Source organism: Siphateles boraxobius, unplaced genomic scaffold, assembly GCF_051911475.1.
Source record: "Siphateles boraxobius isolate OS27281-9 unplaced genomic scaffold, OSU_SipBor_1 119, whole genome shotgun sequence".
Classification (NCBI taxonomy): Eukaryota; Metazoa; Chordata; class Actinopteri; order Cypriniformes; family Leuciscidae; genus Siphateles; species Siphateles boraxobius.
In genome coordinates this window covers 2,547,048-2,561,572 of record NW_027508721.1, presented here as the reverse complement: position 1 = coordinate 2,561,572, position 14,525 = coordinate 2,547,048, and the positions used below count along the sequence as shown (strand labels likewise).

General features: G+C 37.0%; 1 protein-coding gene across 2 annotated transcripts in view; it reads right to left on the bottom strand.

Annotated features, from left to right (window-relative positions):
* Positions 1-1,226: 1,226 nt before the first annotated feature.
* Positions 1,227-14,525, bottom strand: part of frmpd1a (FERM and PDZ domain containing 1a) — a 50,350-nt gene continuing 37,051 nt past the window's right edge. For both annotated transcript variants that reach the window (XM_077204038.1, XM_077204046.1), the window contains 13 exons: positions 12,900-13,002; positions 12,663-12,708; positions 11,785-11,889; positions 11,030-11,125; positions 10,571-10,696; positions 9,692-9,811; positions 9,449-9,585; positions 8,438-8,561; positions 7,980-8,072; positions 7,266-7,448; positions 7,002-7,146; positions 5,298-6,377; positions 1,227-5,120 (listed from right to left, as the gene is read on the bottom strand). In XM_077204038.1, coding sequence (XP_077060153.1) covers positions 2,464-5,120; positions 5,298-6,377; positions 7,002-7,146; positions 7,266-7,448; positions 7,980-8,072; positions 8,438-8,561; positions 9,449-9,585; positions 9,692-9,811; positions 10,571-10,696; positions 11,030-11,125; positions 11,785-11,889; positions 12,663-12,708; positions 12,900-13,002 — 5,015 coding nt within the window. In that variant the 3' untranslated portion in view covers positions 1,227-2,463. The remainder of the gene's footprint in view (positions 5,121-5,297; positions 6,378-7,001; positions 7,147-7,265; positions 7,449-7,979; positions 8,073-8,437; positions 8,562-9,448; positions 9,586-9,691; positions 9,812-10,570; positions 10,697-11,029; positions 11,126-11,784; positions 11,890-12,662; positions 12,709-12,899; positions 13,003-14,525) is intronic.

Sequence of the window (14,525 nt, the reverse complement as noted above, 5' to 3'; positions counted from 1 at the left end):
TATGCATGTATTTACTTAAGATAGCAATAAAACATGACATGTTATTGTAAATGATCTGCTAGCACTGTTTATTTTACGTTATTGTGCGTTTTTTCGGAAGACTAGTTGTCACAATTGTTTTACTCAATTTCATAAACATTGACTTACCTCATAGTTACGTTGTCACAATGAAATGTTAAAAAACGATGTCCTAATTTACTAAACAGGGAAGGCAAACATTTAACGTTACAACTTTATCTATGGCCAAGGAGCTCTAAAATACCTGATTTAACAGAGCTTGCGTGCTTACTAGGCTATATGATGTAATCATGATGTGCTGTGGCAATGTAAAAAATGAGACAATGCTGGTTATTGAGATTTAATGTAATTTTTTATTAGTATTTTATTTATTTTGTTTCAGACAGCCAATGCACATGCTTTATGAATTTCTGAACTCCATGTAAGTCGTATATCAATATTAAACTAAATGAATATTATTTGTAAAAATAGTTCAAATGAAATCATATCAGTAATCTAATACATTTTTATTTATTTTACATGAAGCTGTGCTGTCTCATGGGGGCTGCTGTGTTAAAGTCGACATGAAATGAAATTCACCATATTTTCTAATTAAATGCATGTTATTGATCTCATTGTGAACAATTCATCTGTGCATGTTTCATAAAAAAATGTTTTCGATGTTGTATTGTTTAATTATAATTTCCTAACTGTACTTCTTTCTGGTGAGGTATGCTGGTCTTCTCTGCTTAAATCCTGCCATTTCCAACTTGCATTTTATCTGTCTCCATTTGTTTGTGCAATGCCCACATCTCAAAACAACCGAAGCATAGAACCAAATCTCCGCCATATTATTTTTTTCAATAATCCTTTTACACTTGGATGTAGGCTACATCACAATATGAAGAAAATATCTTCAGTTTCATCTCAACGTTAAGATCTCTTGACTAGCCAATTAGCCTAATATTTACTTTATTTTGCCAATCCCCAATTACTAGACACTTTCAATCTTTCACACTGAATAAATTAGTCGCACTCTGACTGAAAACTTTTGCTTACATGAGTTTGCATCTGCAGCTAGGCTTCAGTGGTAAATCCACTGACCCATATCAGTCAGCGCAACATAAATATAAATTCCTGGCTGTACCGTGGCGTTGATGCAAATATATGTTGGCATTGATATTGAAAAGAAAAGTGTGAAGTCTAATTAATAAAACAAACTTCTCCAGTTGTTTACAAGTCATTTTAATGGGGGTGAATGCTGCATTACAAAGCCAGTTTTCATTGCTTTAACCATTCATTCACTCACTGGTCAGTCTTTCAATCATGCATTCATTTTTGCATGCATCCCACTATTTCCAAGGTATACGTCTATGGCTTACAGCATGCCTTATAAGAAGAGAGTGAATGGCAGGTTTTTGGTATTCAGACGTACTGTTAGGTAAATTACTTTGCTATCAGTTTAGTAATTTTGATATTTTCTCAAACTCAGATTTGTAATTTTCCACTCCTGTCACCTTTCAACCATTTTCTACAATATTCGGATCATTGTATGATTATGTGAGCAATGTTTTGTGAAGACTAAAATATTTTAGGGGGAGGAATGACTAAAAAGTTATAACTTGTCAGTGAAAAGTAAATCAATGGTACCAAAAAATTATATTGTTTTTCCTGCACAAAGATAATCTAATGATCCAAATAATATGGACCTTAATAATTCTCTTATTAAGCTGTAAAGCATATGCAAAAGTCAATGTAAAGTCTTTTGATTGCATCTGCATTCACTCTGCAAATTCATTCATGTGTAGGCTTTGGTATATTCTTCTAAAAGAATGTAATGTAACATTACTGGCAACTCAAGTAAAATATTGTTTGTATTAGTAAACATTTATAACCCATGAGATTACTGTAGAAGACTTTCATAACATTCTCTAATAGACACTAGGTAATGAGAAGAGAATATACTGTATGTGCATAACATTACATTGATGAGGAAGCAAGAGAGAGCAACTATGAGAAAGACTGAGGGGAATGTTGGAAGATACTATGGAAAATCCCTGTCTATGCTTTCCTCATGAAGCAGAATAAATTACTGACAACCATAGTACAAAGACAGTTACAGTTTAGAATTACATTCAATACTAAATACTTATACCCAACATACAAATACTGTAAAACAAGCTGTTTAGTACCCTGTTTAGAAATTCTGTTCTCAGTACATTTGTCATTTTAGGCTAATCCATTTAATCCATTTAAATGGCAGGTTTTATGTTTCAGTTTCTGTATGTGTGTGAGTGTATTAGTTTATGCTTATTACTGGTATGCCAGTGACTTTGTGCACTGTCTCAATATTAATGTTGTATACCTCAACAAGTTTATTTAAACCACATTTGAGTTATTCTGACAGGTTTCTTGCGAATTTTTGTGTGTGTGTGTGTGGGGCTACTCAATGTAACTGTCCAAATGTCAAAGGGCAGTGAGAGTGCGAAAGAGCTGGGTGAGGCAGAAGACTGAGGTTGTCAGTGCAGTGCATTGGCGAGCCAGGAGTTTAATACTCAGATCATGACAAATCTTCCTTTCAGTAGAACTTCCTACAAGCTCTGCTGCCCGAGCAAAGTCTTGATAAGTTTTTGCAACATTTGCTAGTCCTGTAAGTGCTTGGGCATGACGCTCCCTGCATCGCTGGCAACTAGAGAAACATAAGCATACAATTGTCAGCTGTACCAGTGAGCGGAAGCTTTCAGACAATGATTGAAGTGTTTCCTCTGGCGTCTGCCCAACCCTGACCACACGCTGGCATCCAGCTAAAAGCCCCCGAGCCTCTGCATGTAATCGTCTTTTGTTCTCTGAAAAGTGAGCCACACAGGTATCCCTGGGGTGCTCGTGGACCCTATCTTGGTTCTTTATAGCACCAGCAAGAACACTTAAGATGGTATCCACATCCCTTTGTAAAGAAAGGAATCCTGTTGGTGGTAGGGGATACCGGCGAGTCAGCAGTGAAGTCATGATATCTTCATGGGGGTTCGTTAGAAAGCAGTTCGGAGCATCCAAGGGAGACAGAAGGGGACTGAGCTCTGTAGATGACGAAGCAGGCAGTACTAGATGATGGAATGAGGGCAATGGAGAAGATGGAGAGAAAGATGCAGGAGAAGCAGAGAGAGAGGAAGGAGGGACAGATGTCAGCACTGTATCCCCTGTTTCACCCTGGCTTGTTCTGCGGGAAAACTCGTAGACAGTGAGTTCATCATCGAAGCTGGCACTGTCAAGAACTCCACTGAAACAGTTGGTGTATACTGTCTGGCAGACCTCTAAAGGTGTCTGAACACTCTCCATTACAGTGTCACAACCCAGAGCCAGTACTGAGCTGCAGCTAAAGTCTTGTTTCTTATGTTGATTGGGGCTGGGCAAGGATTGTGGCTGGGCTATGGTAGGTTTGGACTGGCAGTTTGCGAAAACCCCACAGCTAGAGGTAAAGTTTTGGGGAGGTGTGCTTGAGGGAGGGCAGCTACATTCTTGTAATCCACCAGACGTTACCACCCCCCAGGGTCCGTTTAGGTTTTGTGTAGTAACCACTACAGATGAAGGGCTGACTTGGAGAGAGTTGTCTGCCTTGGAACACAAGGGGGATATGGCTAATAAAGAAAACTCTTTAGGTTCAGTTTTGGCTTTATGCTGTCCACATGCTTGAGGACTAATATGGCTTACCTCTCTTATCTCCTCAATGACTTCAGTTACTTCTTCAGATACTATGGTAACCACTTTTACCTCTGTTACTTCAGGAGCACCTACATTCAAGGTCACATCCTCAGTTACTTCTTTTGCTACCTCAACTTTATGTCGTTGTAGTTGTGTTTCTGAAAGTCTTCTCACAGGCTTAATGTTGCCACTGCCATTGGAACCGGCAGTTAGCATTTCCTGGGAACGTGATAAGTAGAGAGGAAGGCTCTGGATCTTTCCCCGCAATGTTGAGGCAGAAAGTCGCCCAAGGATGCCAGATGAACAGGGTGTAAGAAGGAACCTCTGGGCTGGTTCACAAGAAGGAACGGCAGAAGAAAGTTCTTGGATTGAAGCGTTACAAGAATTGTCAGTTTCATCAGATTCTGGTCCTACAACTCGCTGGGAAAATAATTGTCTTGATGGGCAATGTGGTGCACCACTGCCAAAGGATGCAGACATGCTTTGACTTCTTGTCCTCTCTGTGGGGTCCACTGAGCATTTTCCCATCCCAGATTCTAGATATACAGTATCATCATCCTTGTCTATATTAGGGCTTGTGGTGTATGATATATTCGGGAGATGGAAGTAGGGTAAAATTGATGGGGATATCTGGCCTAGTCTTGGCAGTGAACTGCTCTTTTGGGTCACTGATATGGCCTGGGATGAATCCTCCATTTGTTTGGTTGCATGGTCATCTCTTTGACCGAATAAAACACTGCTATCACACTTTCCTCCAGATATATCAAAGAACAAGTGGCCTCCAAACAGTCTCTCAACAAGACCTCCAACTGCACCCTCCTCCTCATCATCTCTGCCATGGTTACTGGAACTACCTTTTTCCTGGAAGTCCATGCGGGAGCGTACCGCTACTATAGTTGGCGATACTGAAGACATTAGCTCAGAGACTGATTTTAACTCCAAGGAATCTGGTTCCATCTCTATAAGTTGCTGTTTCCGCTGATATGCTTTGTTTGAGTGTCCCACTTGTGTATCAGTATCCTTTGTGTATCCTGATCCATTGACTTTGGATGGGTTGATGGGTTTTGATTCCAGTGGTGATGGCTCTCCTTCAGAATCAGTCAAAGATGAGACTGTTGGACATGGACCTTGATCGGAACATCCGCCATCAAAACATGCTATTTGTCCAGCACCATGGTTGACTGATATAGAACCATAGCTTGGTATTCTATTTCCATAGCTGTTATCTAATCGATCCTGTTCTGGGAATGATACCAGGGATGTGTAATTTGTTTCCATAAATGAGCGACGCTTTTTGGATCTTTTATTGAAATTTGAAAATTCATCTTGTGTAATCATTTTTCCTTCCTTCTTTTGTTTATTCTCTAGATCCTTTGGTTCTTGTTCACTGACACAGATGCTTATGGTGCTTGGCTTTGCAGAATTTTCTATAAAGAGAAATATCAGCAAATACACATGGTAAGTATTTGTTAGCAAAACTGTACATCACATTTTTTTTTTGCAGATAACTGCTTTTTCATATGATTTACTAACTTCTTTAACTTCTACAACTTTTGTTATAATAATTTGAGAACATTTCATTGAGAATCTTCCCTACGTCATACCTCTTGTCATCGCACTTGAGGTGGGTTCTACAGGGGATGTGAATCTTTCCTGAGCGTCAAAGAACTCATCATCAGAACTGCTGTCTCCAAACCCTGGTGGTGGTTGAAAAATTGGCACTGTTACTGTCTGATTTACTTCCCTTCCTTCCCGATCCAGTTGTGTTTCTATAGGACCTGGAGGGGAAAGAGGTTGTGGAAGGCTGCGGGCACTGTCAGGGGTCACATTGGAGCAGATATTGTAGTAGTGTCTAGTGTCTCCTTGTTCAAAGGTGAACACATAGTCTCCAGGAGGGGGTAGGGTGTTTCCAGGACATTTTGCAGGTGACCCCTTTTCATGTTTTTCAGTCTCTGGCCCCAACTCCTCACACTCCTCCTCTTCACTGGCTGCAGGGGGACTAGGTAGACATTCAGCAATATTTGAGAGTGCAGCAAAGCAAAAGAATTGGTCAATATCAGACTCACAATGGGAATCAGCAGAGCACATGTCACTTTGAGAATGGGAATCTTTGCTGTGCAGTTGCTGTGTAGACAATGCTGGTGAATAGCGGTCTTCACAGCAGTAAGAGTCTTTCACTGGTAAATGGCATGGGCGTCTGCTAGAGAAGTAGGTCATTAGGTCGTCCTCTTCTAGGGCATCTATAGAGTCACTGGACATGCTGGTCATGAAATGTGATTCAGTTTGGTATGAATCAGATGCTTCAGATGAGGGGTCATCCACAATAATGACACACTGAGGTTGTTCAGGCTTTTTCTCTTGCTCTTTGTCTTCCTTTTCTGTGCCTACTCTCTCATCATCTGTATTTACTGTCTTTCCATTATTACCATGTATAAATTCATGGATGGTTTCTTTATCCTCTTCCTTTTCCTTCCTCTCGACCACGTCCTCTGCTTTGCCTCCTTCCTTCTCCACCTCTTCATCTTTTTCATTGTTAGTTTGTGTTTTTTCAGTTCCTTCTGGTAGCTTATCTCTGGGTTTAACTGCTGTTTTGTTGCTTTTAGCAGTGCTAGCAACATGAGTAAGGAGAGCATCCACATCTGTGTCTGAGTCTTCAGAGTCACTGCCACAGTGTGACACATAACCTACACACAAAGGCAGAAGCACAGACAAAATTCAGATAAATCGCATTGTGAAAATATCCTTTTTCAAACATGCAAAAACACTAATGTGGTCACATTGTCAGCCTATCATACCCGCTTAACTCACCTGTACTACTCTCCTACTCACGGTTAGTTCCAGTTGTTTTTGTCAATAAACTGTAACCATCATTTTCTTTTTACAGTAATGACATAAATGTCATATTCCTTTTGATTTTATAGACACTAGTATGCAAATGGTTTACACTGTTAAAGAGTCTATCTAATATATCACAACAGCTATTTTTAGAATTTTGTTATCGTATGTAAGCAGTGTGGAGTGGAAGTGGAGTTCTGGGAATTTGCCTGAAGCATGGAAGATTTTTTTGTTTTCTGCATTAGGCTAGAATTTGCATTGATAATGTTAGTACTGATAGTGTTATTTTTGTTTAGAAATTTCTCTGTAGAAATGCCTTTAAAAAAATCTTGCAAATCCTACCACATTCTAAATATTTTTTCAAAATTTTTTCAAATTTCTTGCAAATCTTACCACATTCTGTTTTTAAAGTTCAAAATGTAATGTTTCACCAGAACAAATAATTCAGTAAAACAGACAAATAGGTTGTATACCCTCCTCTGCTGATATGCGGTGGCACTTTGAATTAGTTGACCAGGGGAACACGCAGATCTGGGGGTCCACAAATAGTTTGCAGTATCCGGCAACCAGACACAATAAATCTTTAGCTGCCACTGACTCCATCAGCAACGTTATTGGCTGAAGACAGGAAAAGTGTGATCAATGTGAAACAACATCAGAGGAGAGAGTACAAAGAAAGGTTTATATTGAGTTTACGTATATGTAGATGTAAATATGAGTGCATGTATATTGTTTACCTTTATATCCTGCAGGTAGATCTTGACCAGACTAACTCTGTCAGACTCGGGTAATAGTTCCACTCTAGTAATGCAACTGAATTCAGTTAGTGTGGTCATGATGCTCAGTTTATGGTTGATCACCTGACTCACCCCATACTGAGCTCCCACCAACAAACTCACCATTGACTCTCTGTCCTGCAACTAGTTAAATAGAGAAAGATCGTACAGTATGTGATAAACCATGTGATATATGGAATGATAATGATAAGAAATGTTACTTGAGTCAGCATATTAGAACGATGTCTTAAGGATCATGTAACACTGAAAAAAAGAACAGGGCATAAATCTGCTTTGCTATTTTAACATATCTTAAAATAGAAAACAGTTGAATTAATTTGTAATAATATTTCACTATTTTGTTGTTTTTGATTTAAAAATCTTTTATCTTTTGAATAACAGTGTACAGTAAATTGTATTTTTTGCTGTGTGGGCAGTGAATCTAAACTACTGGTCCGACTGGTGGAAAGTTGTATGACTGAAGAGAGCATGTGCAATGTCTCTGACTCTCCAAAGTGGCATTTTGGTGCTGATGTGTGAGTGGCAGCAATGCGGATGAAAGATGTAAAGCCATTGCATGTGTAAAAGATACATTTAATGGCAATTTTTTTTTACAGCAATTTAATGGATTTCATGTCTGAAACTGGATATTAAGACTCAGAGTGCATCTCTTACCATCATAGTTGCACTAAAAGCCTTTCCTCCATAGGACTTGAGTTCAGACATCTCATTCAAGTAGTTCAGTCTAGCACGATTCACTGAGATCACCTATGAAAACACCCCACACATGGGAAATAATGTAAATACACATTGTACTGTACTTCACTAACAAAGAATACCAACATATATTCATGTTTTGATCACATCTACCATGGGAATGCTATGGTATATTTTTTACATGTACCATGATATTCTTTCAAAGTAAAAAAAACAACAACAACATGATAAATGGATATGGTATTCTGTAACATGGCATGTCATGTCATGATACTATCTGAAACCATCACTGTTCTATGGCACTTATGGGTTTTTTATTTTAGAGTTACAGGTATACTGTATACTATGTACATGATTTACATTTCTCCACTCAATGCTCAGGACAGAACAAAAATACAGTATACACATGCACACACCTTTTGCTTTGGCTCCTGAGATAGAATCTTTTTCATGTGGTAACTGATGGCTTTCTTTAAGTCCTTCTCTCTCATGTTTCGCAGTAAGGTGTGGGATACAAAGCTTTCAATACCCCACTCCTTCCTTCAGACAGAAATAGTACAGACAGAATAGTTTTTGATGCTATTGAAAGTCTCACCAAGGTAGCATTTATTTGATAAAACATACAGAACAACAATAATTGTAATGGCTATGTACTGTTATGTCTTGTTATACTTTTTCACTCTGTTTGATCTTTTCCTGTTTGCCTGATTTCCTAGTTAGTTAATTAGTTTCCTAGTCATTTGTTAATTAGTCCCACACACCTGTTCTGTTTCATCCTGATTACATTTCCACATGTTTATCAGCCCTGTGTTCGTTCCTCTTCGTCCAGTATTGTTTGTTAAGTGAAGTTGCTATTCAGATTCCTCTTACGTGCTCACATTGTTTATTAAAAGAGTTTTTATTTAACTTGGATTTTGTGCACGTTAGTCTACACGTTACAATAATATTGTTAAATATCATCACAATTTAAAATAACAGCTTTCTATTTTATCATATTTTTCTCCAGTACTTTACATTGCACCAGTCTTCAGTCATATGATCCTTTAGAAATCATTATGCTGATTTGGTGCTCAAGAAAGTTTATATATTATATAAATATTATTAAAACGGTTGTGGAAACATGATTGGAGTCATTTTTTCTTAAATAGAATTCTTTATATAATTTAAATTTTGATCAATTTAATGCAGCTTTGCTAAATAAAAGTATTTAAAAAAAAGAAATTCTTACTGACCCCAAACCTTTGAATAGTAGTGTACTTGCTAAGGAGGACAACTAGAAATTCCAGCAACAAGTTTTCGTTTATTAGTTAAAATATCATGGACACTTATGTGTTAGTGTGTGTGTGTGTGTGTGTGTGTGTGTGTGTGTGTGTGTGTGTGTGTGTGTGTGTGTGTGTGTGTGTGTGTGTGTGTGTGTGTGTACTCACATCATGGCCTTTAGAGGTGTTTTAAGAGATTGTCCACAGCTTGCTAGTTTTTCCTGTACAAGTAGAGCAGCCAGTCTGAGAGCTGTATTACATTTCATCTCCACTGCAAACCTTTCCTGCAATACATCACTCACGCTCTACACACACATACACACACTATTAAAAACAATCTAAAGTCAGTCTGTGGCAATATATATATTTTTTTTTAAATGCCTGTATATACACACAGACACAAACGCACACCTGTAAGTATAGATACTCAAAGGCCACAGGATCTTCTTTGAGCATGCTCTTAAAGTCTCTCGGTAGAAAACAGACACGAAACAGACACCTGTAGTCGTGAGTCTCCTTCTTTTCAGCCACCTGTCACAGAGTGTTAGATGTATACTGTATGTGAGTGTAGAAAGAAGTAACTAAACTCTTTAAGGGAACATTTTCACCCAACATGTAAATTCTGTTATTATTTACTCATCCTCATGGTGTTTTAAACCTGTATGACTTTGATTTTGCTGTGGAACACAAATGGTGATATGAAGAACATACTCTTTTTAATGTATGGAAAGTGAAAGAGGAAAAGGGGCTGGTGATGGCGCAATGGATAAGACACATGCCTTTGGTGTGAGAGACCTGGGTTCGAATCCACTGTGAGAAACCAATGTGTCCCTGAGCAAGACACTTAACCCCTAGTTGCTCCAGAGGCGTGCGACCTCTGACATATATATAGCAATTGTAAGTCGCTTTGGATAAAAGCGTCAGCTAAATGAATAAATGTAAAAGCCTCTCTCTCTCTCAAAAACAAAACAAAAAAACATTGTGAAAGTATCATAAAAGGGGTCCATATGCAAAGGGATTTCTGTAATGACAGCTTTGTGTAAGAAAGTCATAATCAAAAATCTTTCGGACTGCTTTTATGAGTTTTAGATCTTGACTTGTAGCCCGCATCCTTATTCACCTTTATTTATTACATGGTGGTAAGTGGCCAGTATATTCTTCAAAAAATAGTTTCTGTTCCAGAGAAGAAAGCAAGTCCCACAGGTTTGTAACTACATGAGGATGAATAAATTATAATTTATTAATGTTTATTTGTTTTTTGTTTTCTTGTGTTTGTGTTTGTGTGTGTACCTTTTGAATAATCTCTTCCTCGTGTAGTAGATATAGTTTGCTGATGCTGTATTGTTGTTCAAGTACCAGAGAGAAGTGTTCGATCCGGGTGATTGATAGTTTCTCCTTCAGAGTCATCACTATGTCCTAAACCGTGATACATGTTTTCAGGGTTGTTTAATACAAAATTCAAAAGTAACAGTTTTTTTTAATGAGAAATAACTGTTGTAACATTAAAAATGTCTTCACTGTCACTTTTGATCAATTTAATGCATACTTTCTTTAATTTAATCTTACTGGCCCTAAACATTTGAATGGTAGTGTATATAGCATTTCCAAAAATTCCCTAATACTGCGATTGGAGCATGCATGAAATTATCTTAGGATGCCAATAAACATAATAAAATAGCAACATAGTTAATGCTGACTAAAAAATATTCATCACATAACATTAGACTACAGTAAATATGTCTAAAGTACCTTAACAGTGGTTTTAGATTCAAATTTAAAAGCCTTCGTTTGGCCATTCTCTAGATAGACCTTCAGAACATTGGGCAGGAACAGCAGAGAGTTACCCTGGGGGGTCAAAGGTCAATATATGTTCAATATATTGTAGCAATGGTAAACCAACTGCCTGTTTCAACAGTGTTCAAACAATTCTAGTTAAACCAGGGAATATTATCAGTCTCATTATCACATTAAAAAAAAGATTAAGCACTCAAAAGGCTGCATACAACAAAGATAAAACAGCTTTATCACTGCCTTAGTCATGTGGTGTGCCTGATAATATATTTTTTTAATTAGATGTTAATTAAAAAACATCTTGGGTCGAGGGAAATTAATAGACTCACGGCACTCCACCTAAAGGAACAATTCACTCAAAAATAATGACAGAATTTTTACTTTCAGGTTAACTGTGCTCTATCTATTTTAAGGTGCTCTATCATAAATCACAATTGCATCTATGCTATACACCATGTCAGCACAGTTGCACAGAGATTATGATTAATGGTTAATTGAATAATTAATAAATAAGTGCTAAATTATTGACTAAGGTTTTTCCCTTGACTGCCAAACCTTTCCCTATCAATGCCTCTCTATTGTTCTACATCTTTTGTTCATATTCTCTCGCTCTTATTTTCTTTATAAGTATATCTCTTTATATCTTTTTTGTAAATTAGCGAACCCGAATACTCAATTTTTAACATAGCATGAATGAACAGAATGTGTCAAACCTGTGAGTGACCATTGACCACCACCTCCTCTGCAAACCTCACTTTAACAGGGTTTGACTTCAGCTTGGCTCTCTTCTCTGGAGTTATGAAGGACGACTTTGGCCCCTATGGCACAGCCATAATGACAATCAGCACAGATGGATCTGTTTGACCTTTAGTGAGATATTCTTTCAAAAAATATTAATTGCAGAATTGCACTGGCATTTGCATTGACTGTAACACTTACCTGTCACTGAGAATATTATTATTTATATAGTTATTATTTATTATTAATTTATTAATCATAAAAGTAAAAAAAAAAAAAAAAAATTCAGTTAAACAAATAAATTTGTATAGCATCATTCGGAATAAATATTCAGAATATTCCTATTCCACTCCTTTGCAGCCCCATGAACAATTGCATATTGTCATGATCTGTGTGTTTAGTTTAATTTTCTTGGACTTTTAGTTTGTTTCTCTTCAGTTACCTGTTCCCTTTGTTCTTGTTTCCTGCCTGCTATTAGTGGTCATGGACATTCATTAAATCGTCTCTCCTGTTTATTATTTAGTCGTCATCACTGTGTATGTAAGTTCCTTGTTGTGCTCCATTCATTGTTCTGATATTGTCATGTCAACACACTGTTTTCTTGCCTTATTCATTCCTGTGGATTACCTGTTTGTTTTATTTAATAAATACTTTTGTTTTGGAACCATTTGCATCTTTGTCATCTTCATCGGACCTAAATATATATACAGCATATACTCTGATGCTTTGTATTTAATAGGTTTACTGAATAATTTACTGCCATAATGCACAACAACACCGCATCCTCCTGCCATGTCCCAATAAGAAGTAACAGTTTGTGTGAGTCTCTAACTATATACACACATACACTTACCACATTATTTCTCAGGACAGTCAGTATTATGGTGTTCTGACATTCTCTATAAATAATTGAAAAAGAGTACAACAGAATTAGTGGTACAGATAGCTAGAATCACCAGATGTCTCATTTGTTCCGAAGATACATTGGGCATATGAAAAATATCTAAAATATTTGGTAGAACTGGACATCTGGGAGCCCAGATACAGCTGATTTTGTAGTTTCACATAGACACTCTTACATGTCACATACCTGATGATGTCAGCAGCTTGCTCAGTAGATAGATCATCAACAGCAATATTGTTTATTTTGAAAAGTTGGTCACCAGGGACAAGCTTTCCATCAGCAGGGCCTCCTATATAACAAAAAAAAAGGAAAAAAGACAAACATACCATGACACTGTAGCTGTCAATTTGTTTTCAAGATTGTCTTAATTATGCAGTAAGAGAAGGAATGTTTGAGAAAGAGTGTTTATGTCATCCCATCTGGCTGTGGGGTAACCAGATGGCATCAGCCATTCCAAGAGTAGGGTTTCCCTTTAGACATTACTCCATGTGCCAAACCAGTCAGCCAACATGTTGCTGTCAATGCAGGCAATACATGCACATAGCTGCTTGGCCACATTTCAATAAATACAATGGAAGTCAATGGGAACCAAAATGGTTTGGTAATTAACATTTTTTAAAATATATTCTTTTGTGTTCAGCAGAAGAAAGAAAAGCATACAGGTTTGGAACAACTTGATGACATAATTTTCATCTTTGGGTGGACTGTTCCTTAAACTAACATGAACTAACAATGAGCAATATATTTCTATTAACCTTTGTTACTGTAACTTTATATAAAAAAAGTTAATGTTCACAGTGCATTGATGTTAACAGATAAAAAAAATATCTTAAAATGTAAAATAGTAAATGTTTAGATTAGCATTAGCTAAGATTAATATCTTTTGTAGAAGTATTCTTTATTGTTAGTTTATGTTAACAAATAAAACCTAAGTATACCTGTAAAGTATAACTACATACTATACTATACTATACTATACTATACTATACTATACTATACTATACTATATATATTGGATCATATATACATATATAATAGTAGATTTAGCTGCAAAATGCACTACAATTTTCTATAGTCAAAATATATGTCATAGTGATTTTTTAGGTAATTACCTTTAATATGAAATTTTCTACATTTCATTGTGATTTGACTAAAATATATTTTACTAATAAATATATTACTGCAGTATCCTTTTTGCAGTAATGGAACCTTTTTTTGTAGCTAATGCACTGTAACTGTTTTATCGATTTTCGTGAAGGGCTTGTGTGCTGTATAATCAAAATTTTACTTAAAAATGTAAATGCTGCCTCAGACCTGCTCCATCAAATGGCTCAACAGACCAAAGCTGAGTTTCTCAAAAGCATCGTAAGCCGTTCGCACCAATGGTCTCTATGATCAACTTAGCTCATGATGCTTTTGAGAAATGCAGTCCTGGTCATCCACTTATTACGATGACATCTTCATGGAGTCCATGGGCATTTTCCTGCCAACAAGCTGATCTAGAAATGATCATCGTGGGATTATTTCAAAATAAAATCGAATGGATCTAAACTCTCAAATCACTAAAAAGGATAATCTCGTTTCAGAATTATATAGCCAATGGTCCCCTGCCTGTTACCCCTGTGAGTGTTATTCATAAGAATTTGGAAGTCCCACAGTTGAGCTCTGGATTTAACCAAGGCCACCTGGCTAATATCTAGTTCTCAGCTTCAGTGCTTTCATTACATGTGAGGTGGATAATAAAGAATTATGAAAGAACCTTACTATTTGACCTGATGAATATTTTCAGAGATGATTGTGGGTGTAATGTAC